The sequence below is a fragment of the Tachypleus tridentatus genome, chromosome 10, assembly GCF_004210375.1.
Source record: "Tachypleus tridentatus isolate NWPU-2018 chromosome 10, ASM421037v1, whole genome shotgun sequence".
Classification (NCBI taxonomy): domain Eukaryota; kingdom Metazoa; phylum Arthropoda; class Merostomata; order Xiphosura; family Limulidae; genus Tachypleus; species Tachypleus tridentatus.
The window spans coordinates 182,027,249-182,050,902 of NC_134834.1; the positions used below are offsets into that span (position 1 = coordinate 182,027,249).

The 23,654-nt window shown below is 31.8% G+C and overlaps 2 protein-coding genes across 6 annotated transcripts in view; one reads left to right on the plus strand and one right to left on the minus strand.

Annotated features, from left to right (window-relative positions):
- The window catches only part of LOC143231070 (cytokine-like nuclear factor N-PAC), a 55,962-nt gene that overhangs the window by 18,508 nt on the left and 13,800 nt on the right, over nt 1-23,654 (minus strand). For both annotated transcript variants that reach the window (XM_076465604.1, XM_076465603.1), the window contains one exon: nt 21,993-22,166. In XM_076465604.1, the coding sequence (XP_076321719.1) occupies nt 21,993-22,166 (174 nt within the window). The remainder of the gene's footprint in view (nt 1-21,992; nt 22,167-23,654) is intronic.
- Nucleotides 854-16,513, plus strand: LOC143231069 (uncharacterized). 4 transcript variants are annotated; one of them, XM_076465599.1, is made up of 2 exons: nt 854-1,082; nt 11,163-16,513. In XM_076465599.1, the coding sequence occupies exon 2, from the start codon at nt 11,183-11,185 to the stop codon at nt 14,021-14,023; it is 2,841 nt and encodes a 946-aa protein (XP_076321714.1). In that variant the 5' UTR covers nt 854-1,082; nt 11,163-11,182; the 3' UTR covers nt 14,024-16,513. The 4 variants fall into 4 exon arrangements, with proteins under 4 accessions (XP_076321714.1, XP_076321716.1, XP_076321713.1 ...); XM_076465601.1 differs by having other exon boundaries at nt 857-995; XM_076465598.1 differs by having other exon boundaries at nt 1,032-1,360.

Consider the following 23,654-nt stretch of genomic DNA (forward strand, 5'->3'; position numbering starts at 1 on the left):
TATTTACTTTTAGATTATTCTAATTACATTTAACATGTTTAGCTTAAATTTCGAGGTCAAGCGATTACTTAAATTATCTAAAAAGTATACAAAATCCACTACAAATAATCACCTTTCCCATATTTTTATAGTCGGCGAATTCCACTTAATTAATAAAACATACATGTATATAAGTATTAAACAGTAACATTTTGACAGAAAGGAAACTTAATTGTTTAAAACTGCTTGCCGAATACAGAGTGCAAGCTATACAAACTGAGCAAGTTTGATATAATGCACAGGTTCATATAAAAAATAATAATAAAAAACCTGGGAAATTTATGTTTACGATAGGACAGCACTTTTTATCTCGAGGTGCCTGCAAACACAAACATTCCGTATCTCCACAAACACAAATTTCATGCAGACCTATAAAACATAACCAGCTTAGTTTTTATTATAATTATCTCAAATAATTTCCATTTATTTACAAGCACACGTAAATCGATAAAATATATAATATCTAATGAATATACCAAATTTATATAATACAAAAAAGCCTATGTTATCTGTAAGAAATACGTCACTAACAATGTACTTGATTAATTTCTTTCAATATACCATTGTTTAAAACTTTCTTTTCAAAAACAAAAGAAAAATAATACAATATATTTTACGTCTATGGTGAGAATAGAATTTCTTATATACAATCAATAATGTACCTTTAAAAAAACGTACGATTATTTTTAGAAATTTGCAAACAGAATTACGTATTTACGATTATCAAAATTTATAAAAACGACAAGCATAGACCTAGAAGAATATATGCAAAAACGGCTCGTTTGGGTTGAGAAAATATTTTACGTAGAAGAGCGAACAACGTTTCGACCTTCTTCGGTCATCGTCAGGTTCACAAAGCAAGAAAGAGGTAACTGACTGGAAGCTGACCACATGTTTGGAAAGGGTTGTGTGACTGCCGAGAAGGCTACTTTTGTCTATCCATACACCCCTCAAAGGTTCGTTAGTGGTATAAGCCCAGTTCATATAACATGTCGCTAGAGTAGCATAAGAGACAGCGGAAACCTACTGCGTACGAGTTTTAGGTAGGCTTTTCTAGAGGTGATGTGTTTGTATGTATTTATATTACAACACAGGATATTTCAGTTCGATATAAACACACAAGAAAAAAAACGTTACTTTCCTATTTCTTGTAATAGTCAGTTATATAAATGGAATATATAAACAAACTAGATATATATATGGCAAATTTTAAAGTCGTGGACACCGTTAAATATGTAGGCACCCCTGGCAATACCGTTCCGCTCTGAATCAGCTACGTATGTTCGACACTGTAAGGAATACAAGTAATTATATTTGCTGGGTGAGTTATTTCAAAACATTTGCTTCATTTTGTTATAACCACCTATATAATCGACTTTTATAGTTTAAAATTCATTTTCAACAAGTGTCTTCTCACGCTTATAAAAGTTAAATAGCTACAAATAAAATTAGCACACACTATTTTGGAGAACCGCGAAGACGCATTTTTATCGAGTGAGTGATTGTACTGTTTAAGTTTTCCTTTAGCAATTATTGAGTAACAAACAGCCTTATTAGTGAAAAACAAAATTTTATTTTAGTTTTTAAAGATGGACACTAACTTGGAACCCCTTGGGTCACATTTCTAGCCTGAAACTGATTCTCTACAAACTAAGTTAATATAGTTAAAGTACCATGTATAAACTATAAATAGTCTGGAACTTTGATCATCTCGTTTAATTTTGTACTGATGTTATACCCACAGCACTGGGTCAGTTACAAAAATGCGGAGGCTTTGCGTTTTTGTTTGCATAACTTAGTTGATCAACATGTGATAAACAAAACGTTGAAACATTGTTATGATTTTGTTTCAAATATGTGACAAAAACATTAATGCTTCTTAACTTGTTCTTAAAAACAGATGGGTCAGTGTTGATCTGACTGCATTAGTTAAAACCACTAATTATAAATTTAAGACTTAGGAAATCTCACTCGAATCTCTAGTTAAGGGAGTTTTTATTTTTTCATTAGAGTAAGACATTTTTGGAATAAACTGCCACCTGGAGTGATAAGGTTGCAGCCTTACACAAGTTTTTAATAAATGAGTTTATGAATATTTGGGGATCCAGTCAAAGATTTAATGATTGGCTGTTTGATATAATTTATATACATAAATCAAACTCATTAATATAACGAAATAACGTTACATTGACACTGGATTTTAATAGAAATGCACCAGAAATGACAATTGAAAAACAAATTCAATGATTCAGACTACTGAAAAGAACTATTTGGGAAAATACATAAGAACAATAACTAATGTTTTACCAACAAAAGCAGTGTTGAGTGTAGTATTGAGTTAAGATGTGATGTGTGTGTATACATATATGCACAAAAAAACCAACAAAACATCCATAATATGTAAGTAAACTGTTTTGGTTACAAATGTAGCATTCAACTGTTACTAGTATCTTTTCTTTCTTTCTAACTGGGTTAGTATAACAAAACTTCTGTGATTAAAAATAAAAGTATGTACTTGTCCAAAGTGGTCCTAACCTTGTTTTATTTTTATTTAAATATAAATACACTGTTGTTGAGTATATTTTTCTTAAGATAGATTCTTGTTGCCAGACTAGTGTGTGTTGTAACTAGAAATAGTCTTGGAAAGGAAAGAAGGAATTACAATATGAAACCCAAGTTGGGCTAACTATGGTAGATTGTTAACTGATTACTGGGTTTCAGTGTTACTTAATAAAGTTTGTTAATACTGAGTGTGTCCTTTGACAACGTGATAGAAATATGAGAAGCATAATAAGTAAGCAACCATTTAACGTTATTCATAAAGTTAGGCCCATTATTACTTTGAGAAACTACGTAAAAGCAGAACTTGTAGTGGACAGAATAAAATGCTTACGTCATCATTGTATGGAATGGGTTTTACACTATTATTCCTGCTAAATAACCCTGAAGAACCTTGCTATCTTTATAAACCTTTACAACAACACTGTCATCATGTATTTGGGGTATGGCACCCATAAAGGTGGGTACAAAATGTCAGTACGTTCACTTGCCTGGTTAGTCTTCGCATTCGAGTTTTACCAGTTTTGTATGTTGTGCTAAAACTTATGAGTATGGATGATCAGGCATAAAACTAATGTACGGGTAAAAAATGATTACTCTTGATAAATAATCTAAACCTAGGTTACAAAGTTGATTCCATATCTTATTTTGAAATCTTGCACAAATTTACTTCTAGTGTTATATAATACTGCATTATGATTTTACAATTGTACTTGGGAGAAATGATTCATAATTTTCTTAGTGTAAAAACACCACCACTAGGCAATCAATTTTTTTTGCATGTCTCTCTCTTTTTAGTTTATTTTAGAATGTATTCTTATAAGTAAGAATAATTGAAAGATCATTCTAACTCTCAGACAATAATGTTCTTTTTATAAATCCAAGAAAACTAGTATTTTAAAGAAAATGCACATTACCTAGTAAGCAATACAAATACAGTCAAGTTGCAAGGAGTTTAGTAATTTTGGATTATATACTAGAAGTATCTATTGTAAAAACAAACATAATTCAAACTTTTAGGCAGAATATAAATACAATAAAATTTTCAAGGGACAAAAAAGAAGCTTGTTAGGCCATCTCCACTAAAACCACCCCTTAGTACTCATGTATTCATTTAGTCTTTTCTTGATTTAAATTTTTTGCATCTAACCAGTCTGCTTGGAAAGTAATACTGTTTAAACTCCAAACGATTCTCATGCTGCCAAAATTTGAATTTATACCCCCTTGTTCTTTTGTTTTCACTACTAAACAACAATGATAAAAAAAAAGTTTGGATCTATCTTATCAACACGTTTAATATTCTTAAACATTTCAATCAAATCACCTCTTATCCTTTTCGAATAGTTCAATGTCCATCTTGAGAAAGGGAACCCAAACTTGTACAAAGAACTCTAAATGAGGCCTTACAAGTGATCTATACAGTGAAACTATATCATTTATTTAATATTTCTATAGATGACATTCAAAATCCAATTAGCCCTACTGCTAGCTACGATATGCTATTTAGATGACTTAAGTGATTTTTCAGTCACAACACCAAGATCTTTTTTATTGAACCATAGTATTTAGTGTATTCCCATTTAAACAGTAATTGTAACTGAAAACCTAAATGCATTACCTTACATTTTGCATAGTTAAATGCTATCTATCTACTACATATTTAGCCTAATGTCTCAAATGATCAAGATCTCCATGTAAATCTGTAGCACCTTTGATACAGATAGCCACCCCAAAAATCTTTAGTGTCATCTGCAAACTTCAAAATTTTGTTACTCATTCTATAATCAGTATCATTAATATAAATAACAAAAACCAGAGGACGCAGCACAGAGCCCTGAGACACACCACTTGTAACTGTGATCCACTCAGATCTAACTCCAGTTATTACTACTTACATTTCTACTCTCCACCCAATTTTCTGTCCAATTTAATAACATTTCCCACATACGCTCACAGAATTTTTGTAATGAGTCTTTTGTGATGAATCTTACTTGACACTTTCTACAAAAATCAAGGTTAACAAAATCTACAGCATTTTTCTCATCAACTTATTGCAGTAACATCTTCAAGGAATATCAAAAGATTTGTCAAACACGACTAACCTTAGTGAAACCATTCTGGCTCTTTAACGCTGGTATTAAACTACTTTAAGTAACTCTGCAACATATCTTCAATCACTCTCTCGAAAAACCTTTCCTACTACTGATGTAAGAAAATGTTTATCACCTTTAACTATTGGAATAACATTAACCAACTTCCAAGCTTCTAATACTTTCCCACTACTCAATGACCTATACATATTAAAAATAAAATGAAAAATTTGCAATTTAAATTCCTTTAAAACTCTAGGATAGAAGTTGTCCAGTCCAAGGGATTTATCAATGTTTAGGTTTTCCAGAGTTTTTCTTAGTTTCAAAACTTTAAATATATTTTACTTCAATATTTTACTGCACATTAAGTACTCTTGTTGAGACACAATACTTGTATTTTCCTTCATAAGAACTGAAAAGAACATATAATCTAACAAGTTTACCATCTCATTATCTTCTGAGATCAACTCCTCACTAATATTTTTAAGAGGCCCAATCCCTATCTTAACACTTTGCTTACCCATCATATATCTAAAGACTTCTTTACTGTTTAACTCTTTCAGGTAACCTCCTTTCATATACTGTTCTTTTGCCTTTTAACTTCCTTTTTAATCAGTTGTATTGATTTCCTATAATACTTCAAATCATTATTTCCAGTAAGTTAAATTTCTTGACTTTGTTTATTCTTAAAATGATCTTTTAAACTTTAAGTCATACTGACTTATTCTGCTCCATTGACCATTTTTATTTTGTATTCATATCCATTTTCCTCCACATGCTTTCCACACCTATTTAAGAACCTCTTCCAATTCTTTAGAAGCTAGATCACGTCATTCCATCAAAATTGACTTTCCTAAAATGTAGAATCAGGGTACTGTTCATCCCCAATTCTATATGCAGTAAATTCCCATATCTAACAGTGTAGTTGTCGCTTCTACTTAAATGCTTGTGAACCACAACTCAATCGTATTCGCATCAGGTCCTAATATTAAATCTAACATAGCTTCCCCTCGAGTGGTTTCCATCATCAGTTGGTGTATGAAAGTATTCTCAACAATTTTCAAAAACCTAAAACTCTCCTATCATAATCAATACTCCTGAAGTTAGTATCCTATATCATCTTTTTCAGCTACCACTCTGATCTCATTACCTTCCACATTCTGACCTAGGGGTCTATAAAGAATCCAAATTACAAGACTTTTCTCTTTAAATCCACTAAAAGTAACTCATTGCTATGTACTTTAACATGCACCAATTTAACATGATCCAAGACATTCCTTACATATAAACCTACCTTCCCCTTTGGTCAGTACTCTATCCGTAAATAATCTGGTATTTAAAAAAATATTTCTCTCATCAAAATCATTAATATCCAACCAAGTCTCAGCTATACCCATAATATCAAAATTCTCAGTTTCTACAACTGCTTGACTTATTGTATTTCTAATACTCTTAGCATTACAGTACTAACAGTTAAACATATGGTTTAACACAATCTTGTTTTATTCCTGTTGTTTATATTTCTCGTTTTACTAACATCGTAACTCTCACCTTTGTCTAGCCCTAGTTTAAACCTACCACTACTGCTGGGTTACTAACTCTTGCTACATAACCCCTGCCTTATTTAAGTGCAAGTCATTCTTTGAAAAAAACATCATTAGCATTATTCCACAGATTAATCAGATGAATACCCTTATTATTAATCAGTATTTTGAAATAGCTCTATATTAATAATACTAAGCTAACAATTCAAAATAATATTCATAATTAAGTACATATTAAACACTATGACCAAAACACTAATAATTAAAGTAACTGAGAGAAAAATATTGTATGTTTACTTATGACATAATTTTAGCTGTTGCAATACTTCTATCAACTAATTTATGTTTAGTTTCTATATTGTGATAACAAGTAATTACAGGTTTTTTCATCTTGGAATAAGTTTGTATTTTTTGTAAACCCTACTTATTTATATGTATCCTATACACTGTAACACTATCTATACAATCTAGAAAAACAAAACAAACATTAAATAGACCTAATTCAACCATCATCAACACATTGGTGACATAGGTTTTCATGTTCAGTTATGAGATTAATTAGGCTAGGTTGGGACAAAGTTTTTTTCTCACAGAGAGAGGGGAAAGAAATTGTATTTCAGCATCTTTTTACTTAAAATCTGTAGAACTACCTACTTAATTATACTTATATATTTTTTTTTCATATTTGATTGTAATTTAGTGTTTCTTATCTAGAAGTATTGGAACATGGAAACTGATGAGGAGAAAACTTTCCATGGTTCCTTATTATATTTTTTATACATTGTATAGAAAAGTGGTAACAAAAATATGTGATTTTATATACCAATGGTAAGATTTTAGGGTAGATTAAAGGTTTAAGCTAATTACTAGTTTATTCACTTAATAACAAACAAGTTAGAAGAAACTCGCAACAGACCGTAAAATTGCAATAGAATTATGCAAGAGCTGACCAGGAATTTTTCAAATTTGAAAGTAAAGAACTAGTAAGAACATAATGACAAAGACTTCACGATACCTGAAAGTAACAGATATCAGGCTGACACTCGCTAAATTGCCCAAAAGCACATCCGAGGAGGTATAGACAAACCTTTCCAACCTCATCTGCACCCATCACGATGAAGAATATATTAACATTATTTATTATCACATTTTTTAAAATAAAGTAAGTGCTGTTGCAGTAAAACGAGTATGTAATGTTGCTTGTCTAACAAATGGCTTTAGTTAAAATCGAGAAAATTCTGTTATTTTTATCATAGGAAACTTTGTTTATTTTGACTGTTAACTTACCATTGCAATATTTAGAAGCTGTACAAATGTAGTCACCGTACAATCTAAAGATACGTTGCCCTAAGAAAAACATATCTCCACGAAATAAAATTTTAACAAATTATTGACGTTTTATCCCCTTAGTCTTGCTATTATTTAAAAACGATACCTTTAAAATTACTTTGTACCTATGATCATGTGTACTTTAGGCTGAAGCTTCAACAACTCATATCTATCTTTACCCATGTATTAGAATATAATGCCTTTTATTAATACTACGTGGCCTTAATGTTGAATTAGGAAATACTATTACTTGAACTGACCAAAACAGCTTGTATAATTTTGTGTGCATGACGTAACCAGTGAAACATTTCAAACTACTTCACTATCGAAATAAAAAAGGTGATGGTGGATATTTGTAGAATGAAAATTAATTACTACAAGTTTCAGGGTTCTACGAGGTCTGATCGCCCTGTTCTAATTGCAACTCTGTAAAATTCCTGCTTAAGTGCGAGTTTGCGTGTAGTTTCACTTGATCGATATACCTTTGCAACCTAAGTTTATTGTGAATCAACGCCTACATTTTGCATACAAAGACGTTACAAACGTTACATATGTTAGTTTTGTTTTGTGTAATTGTAAGGATACTTTTTCATTACATATATAGTTGACGCTAACTTAATTTTACTTACTGCTTTATTACGTCAGTAAACAAAGCGTAAAAAACAACAATATATAGGGGCGCCAGAAAAATATCGTCGTCATGAATACTATTAATGCACAAGCTGAACACAGAATAATGAAAGCTGTTAAAATATTTTGCACACTACAGTAGAAAATGTGCATGTAATTTGGACATCTAGAGCATTATAGTATTGTATCTTACACATGTTGAACAATTAATGTATGCAGCTTCAAATATTTCATGGTACGTCGTTATTTGCTTTATATTGCAAACACAAAACTTTATAGAATTACTCACCAATTGGCCTAGTATACTACCTGGCTATCTTTGGAAGTGGTGGGATCACATTTATCTTGTCATAAATGACGCCATTAAAGAATAAATGGTTTAGTTTTTCATGCTATTATGAACGCAAGTGGTTTGACAACTGACCATATGAATTTAAACTTGCTCTTTACTCCACTGTATGTATCTCTATGTTGTGAAGTTTTAACACCTCTCTCAAATTATTAGATCTAATTGACTGATTAGATATTTATAAATGTAACTAACACGAAAATATGATAATCTAGCGAACGTGACTATTACCAGTTAGTTAATAAATGTAATGAAAAAAAATAAAACGAGCTTAGCGAATTTTCGTTATTGTTTATTTCACCAAGCGACATTATCCCCTGTTAAATACCCTTATGATATTCACAGCTTTATTAAATTGAAAACTAATTTTAAATACGAACAACGCCTTATGTACTGAACTTAAAAGGTTAGGACAGACTGGTACGTTTAGGCATATCCATACTTAAATTCGAACAAATGACCAGAGGGAAGGTCGCCGCCAAAAGTTCTTTGTCTGGTGCTTAGAATCGAATAGCAGCATTAACTGCCTGCCACCTTAGTAATTGGTTTGCTGCTTAACGTACAGTGCGTGTTCAGCAACATCAACTCTTGAACCAGGTACCCTTCAGCACGCAACTCGACGGGCTAACCACTACGTTACGTCTAACCCTGATTCAACTAAACACGTATGCTTGACTTCACCATATTGCATTGGTTTTGGAGTGGCATGCCAATTTTTTTTTTTTTTTTTTGTCATCCGAAACATTTTCATTATTTGTCACAAGCTAAGGAAAAAGTAATAAAAACACATTTTAACAGATAAGTCTTTAAATTATAATAAAATAGTGCGATACCAAGCTGTTTGTTTTAACTTTGAAAGATTGTTTAGGCGGCGAGTATTCACGATTAAACTTAGTTGAATGGACGGCGGGTGCCTGTTGGTTTTACAACAGGCTGTTTGACTTGCTTCCCCAAAGGTCACAAACTGCTTACGTCAGAGTATTTCTTTTCATAATATGCACTTGACAGAGGCACTTCGATTTCTCGCAACACCATGTACTGTGACAGACCCGTACAACTAAATTTCTCCGCATTATTATTGAAATACAGCTGTTGTTACGAAAAAATCGATACAGTGTTTTTGTTTAATAGCAACGCCAGCGCGTCAGTGTAGACGTTAAAGAACGTGGCAGTCTATTTCAAGGTCACACGTAGACAACTTTGCTTCAGTCTGGTTTTGTGAGCACAACTACATGTACGTCGCAAATTCTCTTGTTTCCGTAATAGTCCAATTAACAAATAATACTGCAAGGCACAATAGGCAATTAAACCACACATCAAAACGTTATATATTAATAGCTTCTTCGTATAGTCTGATCATATTTATCTCAAATATTTTGAGATCTATTCTGTAAACTGAATTATGTTTATAAATTAGTTTACAGCGTATGTGGGGAGCGTAATGATGCCGTAGAGAAAATTCAGGGTTAGAAAGTTAAAACTTTTCACATGAGCATAACCAACAATTACAGCGTGTGTATAGAGTTGCAGCAAAGATACTTTAAAACATATATAAGTAAAAAGTGCATGTTACAACCATGTACTGTTGCTATGAAGAATTTTTTGTTAATTTAAATCTTGGTTTGTTAAAACTACGTTAACCATGTTAGAATAACTGCACACAAGTTGTTAAAACCATCCGATACAACTTTTCACTCTTAACGAATTGTTTTTTTTTTTTAGCAATTTCTGTTACTGTCGATTATTTGATTCAAATGTCGTTACTTGTCAAGTTATAAACAGTTTGTTAATTAGTGCAGGAACTAATAACTTGTTAAATATGGTAATGAACGTGTTTAAAAAAAAATCAAAGTTAACAATCTCAGTTTTCAAACAACAGGACTGTACCTGTCAAAACCGAAATCAGGGGGCGTAATAAAAATTACCCCTGAGCAGCCCACCCAAGTATAGTATTTCCCACTTTATCGGAGAGTTTATAGTCTGATGTACTTTCCTTTTCAAGAAGTGGTGAAGAATGTATAAGAAGGTTTACCTGTGCAAACTAACTTTCTATAAAAATGGTTGTTTGGCTTGGTATTTTATGCCGTAAAGCAACTAGGCTACCCGTTCCACTAGATATTAAAAGATAATCCACCACTCAGGGCAATGATCAGCATAACCAAGATTATATTAATTTTTCATTTTATTTATTTATATTTGGAAGTAGTAAGAGTGGTATCAAACCAAAGGGACAGTGAATTTATATTTATAAAATGTGTACAACTTTAATTATGGCGATTTTTATATCTTGTACAGGTTTCTCAAAAACCGTATCTTCATGAGAAACTGTGAGAGTTTGCTGGGGGTGTAGTATGAAATCTCAACTCTTCCCACAATTAATTTACATGTAGCTAGGCCTCCAACTTACTTCTGTTCAGCAGTTTTCAAATATGCTATATTTTCTGGAAAATACCGAAACCATGAACAGCCTTGTGATGTTCAAGTATCATTACAGTACTTTCATTAGTCTCGTGTCTTCTAAAAATGAGAAACCAGTCAAGTTACACATTTTGAATTTTTCTCTCTTCTCGCATATCATTTCTGCAATTCTTAATTAAAATGTGTAAATTATTCTATTTCCAGAAGAAAATTGCCATAGCACTATGCTATCATCAAGCCCTCCAACAAGGAAAATGAAGAAACCGGAGGCTTACACAACACTTCTTATTCTCTACCTTTTCACGTGCCAGTGTAGTGCTGTGATACCTTCAGACCTAAGTCAACCCACTCTTCAAGCAATGCTGATGGGTGGAACTTCATCTGCAGTAAAAATTGACCACTTCTTTCATGGTGATGACTCCTGTCCAAGTATGTGCAAGTGTCGTTCTAATGAAAACCAAACTGAAGTGGAATGTATAGTCAGAAACTTAACAACTCTAGACATTCTTCCAAGATATACAACTGCCTTAACTTTATCGAGAACTCGGCTCAGGTCACTGAATGTCTCTTTTCAAGGTTTATCATATTTACAGAAACTTATTCTCTCGCATAATGAGCTGAAGTACATCAGCTGGAAGTTTCATACCTCTTTCATGAAGCTCAAACTTTTGGACCTTAGTCATAACTTATTATATGGGACTTTATCTTCTAATAGTTTTCATCTGTTTGAAAGTTTAGAAGTTCTTAATGTTTCATATAACCAGCTTAATAAGTTATCACATTCATTATTCAGTAAGTTAACATCACTTAAATTGCTTGATTTAAGTAATAACAAAATATTAGAGATTGACTTGCATACTTTTTCCAAACTTTATTCATTAGAACTCTTGGATCTTTCAGCAAATAATTTATATCAGTTACAGCATGACTGGTTCAGTGACCTTAAAAACTTGAAAGAGCTAAGACTTGGGAGCAATCGTATTCAGAATTTGAATAATGTTGTTTTTTCAGCATTAAATACCTTACAATATTTAGATCTTAGTGACAATGAGATAAAGTATGTAGGAATGCTGAGTTTTAAAGGTTTAAAGGAACTGAGGAAATTCAACTTGAGTATGAACAATATTAATTTTCTACAGGAAACCACATTAAAGCCTTTAAGCAAGTTAGAAGTTCTGGATCTCAGTTTCAACCTCCTTACATCTCTGGATAACTTGTTTAGTTCTTCTGTTTGCTTGAAGAAACTTGTATTGTCAAATAGTAAGAGTCTTTCAAGAATAACTAAGTTAATGCTCAATGGCCTTTCAAACTTGGAAGAGTTGCAAATTGCAAACTCTTCAGTTTCTTCAATAGCAAAAGATGCATTTGTTCCATTAACTAAAATAAAAGTCTTGGATATTATGGGAAGCAATATGATCACACTTCAAAAAGGTGTATTTGACACTCTGTCAGTCTTACAGAGGTTAAATTTGGCTGGAAATCCATGGCATTGTGATTGCTACATGTACTGGCTGTTGCCTTGGCTTGGAGATCATACTGATACTCATCTTATGAACCCATTCAAGACCCTTTGTTTTATTCCCAGTCATTTGGCTGGTCACACACTCTTGGATGCTTTAGACAAAAACATATGTACAAACACCACTGTTCAGAAAAACTTCTATAAATTACAGTACAGAGTGGGATCTTCAGCTGTACTCAACTGTCATGCAGAGGGAAGTCCAACACCAAACCTCACTTGGATAACTACTCAGAATGAAGTCTTCCATTGGAGTGCCCTGCACGAAAACACGACTAAATTCTTACTCACAAGTAGTCTCAAAACAACTTACAATGTTTGGGAAGACAATTTTGATCACTCAAAAGATGACCACTTTTTATTACTTAAAAATGGCAGTCTCTTTATTAGTAAGATTCAGCGTAGTGATGGTGGTCATTTTCGATGCATAGCATCAAACCCTTTAAGTAAGGAAGTTGTGATTATTCAAATCAATCTCGACTATGAATTTTTAGGGAATATAAAAATTATTAGTATCTTAGTGGGACTTGCATTAAGTTTTGGATTTCTCTTGGTTACTTTGATGGTAATTTTAATTCAATGTATTTTGAAGCGGTTTGGAATTGAATGTCCATGTCCATGTGGAATTGCATATTCTACAAAAGCACAGCATATTAAACGCATGTTAGAAAACATGGAAGGATATAGACGCCAGCAACTTGATCGTCTGCGTGATCACTACAGTGTTCAAGCACAGAGAATAAAGAACAACTGTGTGCAACAAATGGAGAAGCTCAGAGAAAGCTATTCGTTGCAGTCGGAGCATATAAGAGATATTTGTGACTATGGTACACAGCATATTGATCGCATAAGAGATAATTACTACCAACAAGTGCAGAGGGTGCGAGATTATAGTACAGGCCAGATTGACAGGCTGAGAGAAAATTATGTGTTTCAGAGAAATCGTATCCGTAAATTCAGTGCTCACCAACTGTATAAGCTAAGAGAAAATTATAAAGTACAACAGCAGCATCTAAATAAAATCCTCGAGAATCTCAATCTTGAGAGTTGTCGCAATGTGTGTGCGAGAACGGATTCTATAATGTTTGAGCCTGAAATCTTGGTGGAGCCAGTGTTTGTGCCAGCAATAAATAATGTTGCACTTGCCCAACTACAGCATTGCAGCCAGAAGGACCAAGGTGATGACTCCAGTCAGACATCAGCTTACTTCACTCCAGATGAAACTGGGTCTCAGGTTTCTGATCAGAACAACTTCTTTTGTGATGCCCTTCCAGAAGAGTTGCATCAAGTTCAGTCCAATGGAAGTGCCTCCAGCTCTCCTTTAAGTAAAATTTCCAATCACATACCTACCACAGCTACTATGGAAACAACAGACACTCCAGCAAATTCTCAAGCTACATTTACCAATGAGACAATTTCTATTTTTGTTGGAAAGCTAACAGCTGATGCAAGCAAGTCAGAGAAAGATTGGGAAAAAACAATTATAAACATAAAGCCTGGGATGCGGCTGCAACGATCTATGAGTCTGCCAGAAACTAGGGTATGACAAGGTTAGCTAGAACAGTGTACAGGTACACTATATACGGGAGGTAACCTATAACAAATTCTTCCAGTTATGAATACATAGTTCCCTAGCAGAGCATTCTCCAAACACTGTTTATTCTTGAAGTCAAAACACAACAACAATACAAGTTTAGCTCACAGTATCAAATGGAGATAACTGCAGATATTTAGTAGTTTTGTATTTTTATCTTTAAAGTTTATTTTCAAGAGACATTCAGATTTTCCTTCTATGTGTATTTTTCTAAAGCTTACCTGTTTAGAATTGATATTTGATTTGAAACATTGTCTGTCCAGTGATTGAAATACACTATTTCAGTAAAAGTCTGATATGTTTTATATTTTTAATGAAATCTGAAGAGAAATTTATCTTAATACATTTGAAGCTGTTGTCCAATAACACTCCCCCCAAGGAAACCTCTAAATATGGTTAGTGAGTTTATCTAGTCCACATGTAGTTAACAAACTGTAAGAAATCAGAAATGGGATTTTTTGGGACTCTTGGATATGGACTTTTGCTAAGCGACAATTAACTAATTTTATAACATCTATTTTGTTTATCCCAGGAGAAAAAACACAACAGAAACCTTTAAATTGTCAAATATGAGAGCTCTTTTTCTTTTCTAGAAACATTCTTAAAATAAAAATGCTATCCATGTTAGAGAGCATGCATGTCTCTTTCTAAGACAGCAAACAAAAAATTTGCTGGTATAAAGAAGAACAGGTAGATACTTACAAAACCTCTTTGAAGAATATTAAAATACGGTACAAGTCTAATGTTGTGGTTAAAGTGTTGTCAGGGGGTCAAAAATATAATTTCTCTTTGTTGTTTGACTTTTAACGTTTCTCCAAATCTTAAATTCCATTAGAATATATTCAAGAGAGTGAAAACAATGCCCATAGGACATTATGGCTCCTTTCTTAAAACTGCAATTTAATTAATGGGCTCTATTCTTATAATGTAATTTTTAGGTAGCAAACAAGGATGAGTACTTAGATTGTAAAGTTTAGCCTTGTATTAGTGTTATTAGTAAAAGTGAAAAAGAAAATTTAGTTTCTATGAGGTACACAAGTGGGCTTCCAGTGTGTTTGCTTTTTAAAAGTTATGATTGTAAGAGTTCAGAGTCCAAATAAAAGGTACCACAGTTTTTGTTTTTTTTACAGTTCTTAAAAGGGATAACAAGTCCAATTTATTTGCAATGTTTAATTTGGATTAATGTTGAAATATTGTATACTTAACCATCATCACTACTTAAAAGATGTATTTACATACAACTACTGTGACTTGTTCACACTGGAATCTCTCTACTAGAACCTTATATTCTCACAGTCAGAAGTTGGTGAAAATCTTAATTGAAGGGAACGCTTGTTTCAACATACCCCCCCCACAATCTCGTCCTAAAGTTCATCAGTGGGCGTGGTACTTGGAGATTCCGTCAACTCACAATTTGATGTGGAAATGTGATCGGAAAAATGCACATATTTTAAACAGTTTAAGGAATTCTGGTTTTTAATAGATATAAAACATGGATACTAATGCCTCTAGTAAATACTAACATTACACATATATGAAGAAAGGCAATCTAGATAATTCTGTCTTTCCATGATGTAAAATACTTCCACTAATCAGGACAGTTTCTGTCACATAACATGCTAAAACAACATATGCATGCTTACTAGTATCCTATACTTGTAATATTATGATCATTTCACAGTAGTTATTTGTAAACACAAGATTGTTTTTTTTTTTAATATGGCACATTTTAATACCAATGATGATAAAATATATACAGTATTTCAGTATTAACCGAAACTGAAGTTACCTTTGTACTGTACATCTTGAATCAGCTTACCTTGTTTTAGATGGAAATTAGACATTGTATTGTTAAAACATGTTTATTAATTGCCAAGTTGATTTATTTGAATGATGTTTGCTTAAGGGTAATAGTTGATGCTAACCACATATGCAGTTTGTTAAAGTCAAACCATGGATTTATTTGATTCTTTTATGTTATTCATTACAACCACTCACATTTCTTTAAACTTTTCATAACAAGAACTTGTTGTAGCTAACTGAAACACATTATTTTTAGTTTTTGGAAGTATTTGTATGAGGTTTAGTCTTATTTTCAAAAGGTTCAGTGATACAAGAAATGAAACTAATTACTGAGCAATTTTAGTCAGTCCATAGTTTACAGATGTTGTACTTTGTGGCAACAAGGAACTTTTCAAAGTGGAAGAAAATGTTTTAAAGTTCTAAGTTATCAAACTTGAAATTCTGTTAGACCAAATAATGCTGTAAAGATTTTTTTTTTCAAATATGTATTTCAGTTGCTAGCTCAGATAGGGTTGTGAAAATAAAATTCAGATAGGATCCTGAAAATAAAACATGCATGAAAATACCAATTTGTTTGTTGCAGTTGCTCAGATCCTGTTATCTCTCTCTGCCTCTACACTAATAAATTATTCAAGAAAATAACAGTATAGTACTGATTTGTTTGTTAACTCTTTGCTTTTACTTTCATAAATTACCACTAACAGTAATTTGGACATTTATATTCATGGTATTTCCCAACATATTTTTGTGTGCCATCATGTCTCAATATACAACTACTGAAAAATGAACAATAACAAACAGAGGAGAATCACTTAGTCCTGTTGACTGACCACATGTTGTTACAAGTATATCTGGGTTAATTTGTAATTGCTCGCAATATCTGATGGTATGACATGCCACTCTTTATAAATACTTATTTATGTACAAATTTTTCATATTAAGAAATTATATTTTCAGCATATTTTAGAAAGCCGAGTAAAAACTGATGTGGGAAATTGGATCCAGAAAAAGTGTCATATTCTTTTTCTAATTCTGTAACATTTAATATATTTGTTAAGGTTTGGGCGTGATGAGACCCTGACATTAAAAGACAACTATTCGATTTTGAAAAAATGCACAAAGTTAATGATTAATACAACAGTGGGGCACAGCAAACTGTTAAATTGAGACTGAACACTAAATGGGAGAAGTTACTCAAAGGTAATTTTTGCCACAAGACTAGACTTAAATGACAGGAAAAAGGAATAACATATTAACACTTCATTTACACACAGTGCCTACTTGAGATGCATTATACTGTTGACAATTAACTTGATCACATTAATTAATACATGTAAAATAATAAATCAAAATTAGCATTTGATTATTCCAGCTATCCAAGTATCTTTGAGAATAGTAAATTTGTTGAATGTAATCAGTTTGTAAGCTCAATAATTAACTGATTAGAAATTCCACTAATTTTCAAGCTGTACTGACAATAATAGAAGTAAAGATAACACAAGATGAACATTGAAGTGGCTGTTATACATTAGTCTGTAAAAAACTGAAAGCATAGTTGTTTAAGACGCATACATTAATATGTAGAATTATATAGATATTTTTCCATATTAAAATACTTTTATTGGTAACTTTCAGCTCTTTTATAGGAGCTTTTATGGTTGCCCAACAATGGCTCCAGTAAGAGAGCTGAATGCTCAGAGTAAAATATTTTAATGCGGAAAAAAAAAAAAGTCCATTTATAATTCTGCATATTGAAAGCAATAGCTAGGATGGTATTTTGTATCAGAATTAAAATAAAAAATTTAAAACAAATTAGTCCACCACAGCAGCCTCCCGTTACAGATACTAACATTAATTTGATTATACCTCATCCAAGTTTATACGAGAACAATAATGGCACCCTCAGACAGATATTGGCGGTGGACACTTTGAAGTTCATTAAACTACTGGTACTTCCATTTTCCTCATATTGAGGGGTTTTGCTATGGCCTCTTTTACATATACATTTAACTATATGACATTACAATGTTTCATGTAAGGTGTTTTTCTTTTATTTAAATAATTTAAATTAGGAGTCTAACTTTTAAACACTGAAACTTTAAAATTCTTTTTACCCAAACAAGTACTAATTACAGTCAAATGAACAAACATAAATTCACACAAACATTTAGATGATTGAATGGACTAGTTTTGATGTACCATGTGTTTTATTTTCAAGGGTAAACTGTGTGCGTGTACAGTGACAAGAAAAAAACATTCAGTGTAATATGTCTGAAGAAATCAGACTGAGAAAACAAACACTTGTTATTATGTCACTGTATGCACATAGTACACCCTTGAAAATGATGCACATGATACTTGAAACTAATTGGTTTAAGTGTCTTCATAGACTTGCAAGTCTATGTTTGTTCTTCATTATTTAATATGTGCTTACTAACTGTTAATCTATGTTAACTTTGTCTTAAGTAATTTCTCTATTATGAATTAGGCAAAACAGCAAGCAGCTAACTATCCACATTTTCTAGAAGTATGCTTAATTATGTGATAGAGGAACGCAACTCAATTTTGACTTTTAAAACTACTGAACCAACTGATTTATTATATGGATTAAAATAAAAATTTGCTTCATCAAGTACATATGGTAAAATATTAGGATGAGGGAATATTAAAAAAATAACTTCAAGCTGGATGTGTTTTTTCACTTTTGTATTTTACACAAAAATAAACAATTTCACCCAATTCTTTTGAGCAGTTCTTTACAAGTGTTATCACTGTTATAAAGGTAAAAAGTTGATAAGCTGAGTATCAGTTAACAAAACTTTCTCAAATTCAATTATAATTTATAATTGTGAACATTATTTTGAAACTAAAGCTATGGTGAAATTCAAAATTGAAATCCCTGATAAATGTGAAAGTTGAATTTTCTTTGCAAGTGGTGAAAAAATGTAAAAACAAAACAACAACAAAAACACAAACAGCTTATCAGCACACATGGGAAGGTATTGCAAGATTAAAAAAACTATCCTGCAGCTATTTGCTTTAGATAATATTCACAAAGATCAAATTTTGAAAAAAACAAAAACAGAACCAGACTGTGTAACTTAACAATAGAAGGAAGAATTTTTATATCTACTCTCTTAAACAGAAACTGTTAGTAATTATTTTTCTAGCACAAATTTCATGTGTATTTCAGAGAAGTTGTATTCTTTAGAGTGCAGAGAATCACCACATGCAATTCATAATGAGAGTGAGAGAGGAAACTGAAAGGAACAAAGAAGTTTCCTATGCAGAAGCATTTACAAATGTTTCCTTTACGTAACAGATTGTGAACTTATTTTCCAACATAGAGAAACAGCACTTTATAACCGATATACAAAGGAAGAAAGATAATTTCACCAACACATGGATTATAAAAAAACAAAATCCATGCTCTTTGAAGATCATAGAAAAATATACAATGAACATGCCAACTGCAGATCCAACAAAACATGAAAGGATCCTTAGAGTATTGGTCTATTACTATGAATATAACTTGTATATCTCAACAGGGCCTGGGTAAGAACTTAGGAAACAAAATAACCCTAACTTTTTGTTTACACACATGAAAATAAAAACATACTGACCTTATGTCTTTAAATTCTGTAATCATTAAAGCATGTATATTTTTGTGACAATTCATGGATGTTACAGTTAATTATAAGTAAAAAGAGGTTTCAGTTGATTAGATGTCAAAATAGAACAGCTTTTTGGGTAATATGAGAGGCAAGTAATTACAAAAACATCTTTACAAAATGTTTAGTTTTAAGCATAATGTTGAAATGACTTTGGTTAATTGATATTAATACTGGAAGAACTGTAATAGTAATTGAACTTTAAAAGAGTGAGTGTACAGTTACAGGCTATTAAATGAAACTTCCAACAGTACCTTTCCTGACAGAATCAGAATGTTCATAGTTTTTGTCATGAAATGTTAAATAACTTAATCAGTCTTAAAAATGTTATCACCTCTATGTATTCTTGAAACTTTAATAATCATTACAATACAACAATTTCTAAATGCATGTGTCCTACGGTGACATACCTTAAGTTACCTCTCTTAAATTGTTGTCTTCAGAGTACAATATAGAATATATAGAGAACTTGAGTACATTTTTTGTATTAAACATTATCTGGCAAAGTCACATATATTATTTAAAGGAGAAGACAAATCTAACTAAATCAATATTAACTTTTGATAAAAGATTCGGTCAAATATAAAAATCAACCCACTAAGGAGTACAGCTAATTAAATATATTGTTCTTACTTACAAAAATTAGAACATATTGTTTTATTTATTGAGTATCTAAGGTATATATATGTTTGAAATTAAAATTTCATGAAAAGTTTAACAGTTTTCTTCAGGGATTTATTCCTGATTTATTAGTATGGCCAATAGAAAGTTTGGCTTCATTAAATCCAGATCCTGACTTTACATTTCAGCCTATTCAGCTTCAATAATATCTGGTCAAAGAAACGAGTGCAATCAAGGAAACGAAATTCCTGTTTTCTATAAACCCGAAAAGTCATCTTGTTAGAGAATTAACACTTCAGACAGGGAAAAGATTTAACCCCAAAAGTTATCGTGTTAGAGAACTAACACTTCAGACAGGGAAAAGATTTAACTCCAAAAGTTATCTTGTTAGAGAACTCACATTGCAGACAGGGAAAAGATTTAACACCAAAAGGTCATGTTGTTAGAAAACTCACATTGCAGACAGGGAAAAGATTTAACATCAAAAGGTCATGTTGTTAGAGAACTCACACTGCAGACAGGGAGAAGATTTAACACCAAAAGGTCATGTTGCTAGAGAACTCACACTGCAGACAGGGAAAAGATTTAACACCAAAACATCATATTGCTAGAGAACTAACAATTCAAACATGAGGAAAAGATTTAACTCCAAAAGTTATCTTGCTAGAGAACTAACACTTCAAACAGGGAAAAGTTATCTTGTTAGAGAACTCACACTGCAGACTCACATGTTGTGAGAGAACTCGCATTGCAGACAGGGAAAAGATTTAACACCAAAAGGTCATGTTGTTAGAGAATTTGCATTGCAGACAGGGAAAGGATTTTACACCAAAAGGTTATGTTGCTAGAGAACTCATACTGCAGGCAGGGAAAAGATTTAACACCAAAAGGTCATGTTGTTAGAGAACTCACATTGCAGACAGGAACAATTTCTAGCATCAGAGTCCTCAAAAAATTGGAAATTGAGCAATGAAAAACGTTTTGCTTGACATAATTAAGATCCAGGTGTTTGGAAACTTTTAACTACAAAATTCTTCAAAATATATCTTTTTAAAGAATCAAAAATTCAATCATAGCACAAATATGTAGCTGTACTCCTTGAGAAATCAACTATGAAATAAAGTTTTATAAACATATTTTTGAGAAACTAACAGTAGAGAAGGTGGAACAAAGACTGTCATTAATATTTTATCAGATAAATTGCCTTTAACAAACCTGTGGTTCAAAAACCATTACAAATTTGAGTTTTCTATATTAATGAAGGGTCACAAAAAGTCAAGGCTCTACATTAGAACCCTTTCAACATATACAAGTCAACAACACACATGATAAGTAAGAAATATCTCATGTTCTCATTTTACTCATGTCGCTTATTTAACTTACACTTCCAGGATAATTTTTTTTGTGAAATTAACACATGTGAAGGCTAAGTGTGGTCAACATCGATTAGAGCTCTCTTGACTGAAGTATGTGTTTAAAAAGTGCATATACAAAAAAATGTGAAATTTCATTATTATTTCATATTTTACTATTACTTATTTCCTCTTAGAAAATCACTGAGTTACTTGACTCACTAAAGATATTTAATCTCTTTCCACTTTTTGCTCAATTATACTTCAAGATAGAAGTACTAATTTTTTCTTATTTTAAGTTTCTGCTATCTCTAATCCCCCCTTCCCCATTTTATGATAAAACAATCATTCTATTTATTTCTTCTTCCTTCCAAAATAAACACTTTTATTAATATCTATCGTGAAAAGTGCCAATTCTTTCCATTCCTTCTTCATGCTAAAACACACTACACAAAAAAAAATAAGGGAACTCACCTTCCTTGGTGTTCTGTTCCATATAGTCACTGTGTGTCCAGAGTTCAGGAGATTTTTCACTATTCCTTGACCCATTATTCCCAATCCAAGGAATCCAAACTTTAAATCTGAGGCTTTCACATTCTTTTGTTTTAAGGTATCAGATACATTTTCTACATCTAAAGGTGGTGTTACCTGTAATGTGTCAAATCGTGGTTGATCTGTTGATAAACTGAATTAATACATCTTATTTAATTCTGGAAAGTAATCACTTTTATGTCATAGTTTAATATTATATTATCACAGATAGTCAAAACAAACAAGTCTTGTGTATATTTGTGTATATTGTGCCAGTGAATTTCACAGGTTTTGGCTCAATTAACATGTAGTAAATATCTGGGTGTTGCCTTCAAAGCTAAACCCTAAAGAGTTTGTTCTGAAAAGCATTCGAATATTTGAAATATAATCATTGTTACTTTTTTCTTCTGGATAACTGTGAAAAGGAACCAAAAAGTCAGTATAAGAGTTTGTATATAAGCAGTATCTCATTAAAATTTCAAGTCTTTAGGGTTAACGGAAACAAAATAGCATTCATATTCTGCCCAGAGAGGATGTTGTTGTATATGAAAAAAAGGCTTTTAGCACATTCAACTACAATAATTAGAGATAAGTAATTTTAGAGCATTTAATTTATTTTAATACAATTTTTTGTAGATTATTCTTTTAGAATATTTTGACTTTTTTATTTTGTTATTCCTGAAATTAAAGTAATCTGGTACTGAAAAATATAAAAGGAAAGAGAACTACTGCTGAAAAATACCAGCATTTCTCATCATTTACCATAATGTCAAATACTCAGTTCTGAGTTTTGAATTAGTTTTTAATAAATAAAAATATTGTATTTTTTCATAAAATCAAAATGTTTAAGGAACACAAGTTGAAGATGGATTGAAATATAGGAGCCACAATCAAGACGACTGTGAACATAATGAAACACAAGATTACAGTGCTGTGAACAAAATGAAACACAAGATTAGAGTGCTGTGAACAAAATGAAACACAAGATTAGAGTGCTGTGAACAAAATGAAACACAAGATTACAGTGCTGTGAACAAAATGAAACACAAGATTACAGTGCTGTGAACAAAATGAAACAACATTACAGTACTGTGAACAAAATGAAACAACATTACAGTACTGTGAATGTCCTATAATAGGTACTCTAATGTATAAAATTAATTTTCATTTCATCTGGGAATATCTTTGGGGTCATAAAGGTCACTGTAAATTACCACTTTATTATTGCACTTAACAATAACTAATGTTTTTTAACTTCACATTTACTGAAGTTATTGAAATTTAACCTTGAATTAATAAATAGATAAACAACATGGTGAAGGCATTGTGAAGGACAGCCTACAAGCATCTATCTCCATCTTAACACAAGTTATTGAAAAGCAAGTACTTTGTTTAATATGAAAAGATCAAACAATGTGAAAGAGCGTCTTTTAAGTAACAAAAGATGTTACTTTCAGAATAGAATATTTAAATACGAGCACTTGAGCTTGAAAGACAAAAGAATGTAAGATTTTACACACAAATACTACTTTTAAAAAAAGTAGAGATGAAACACTATTTAGAAATCTTAAGGAAAACCAGCATCAACTCTGATTAAATACTAAA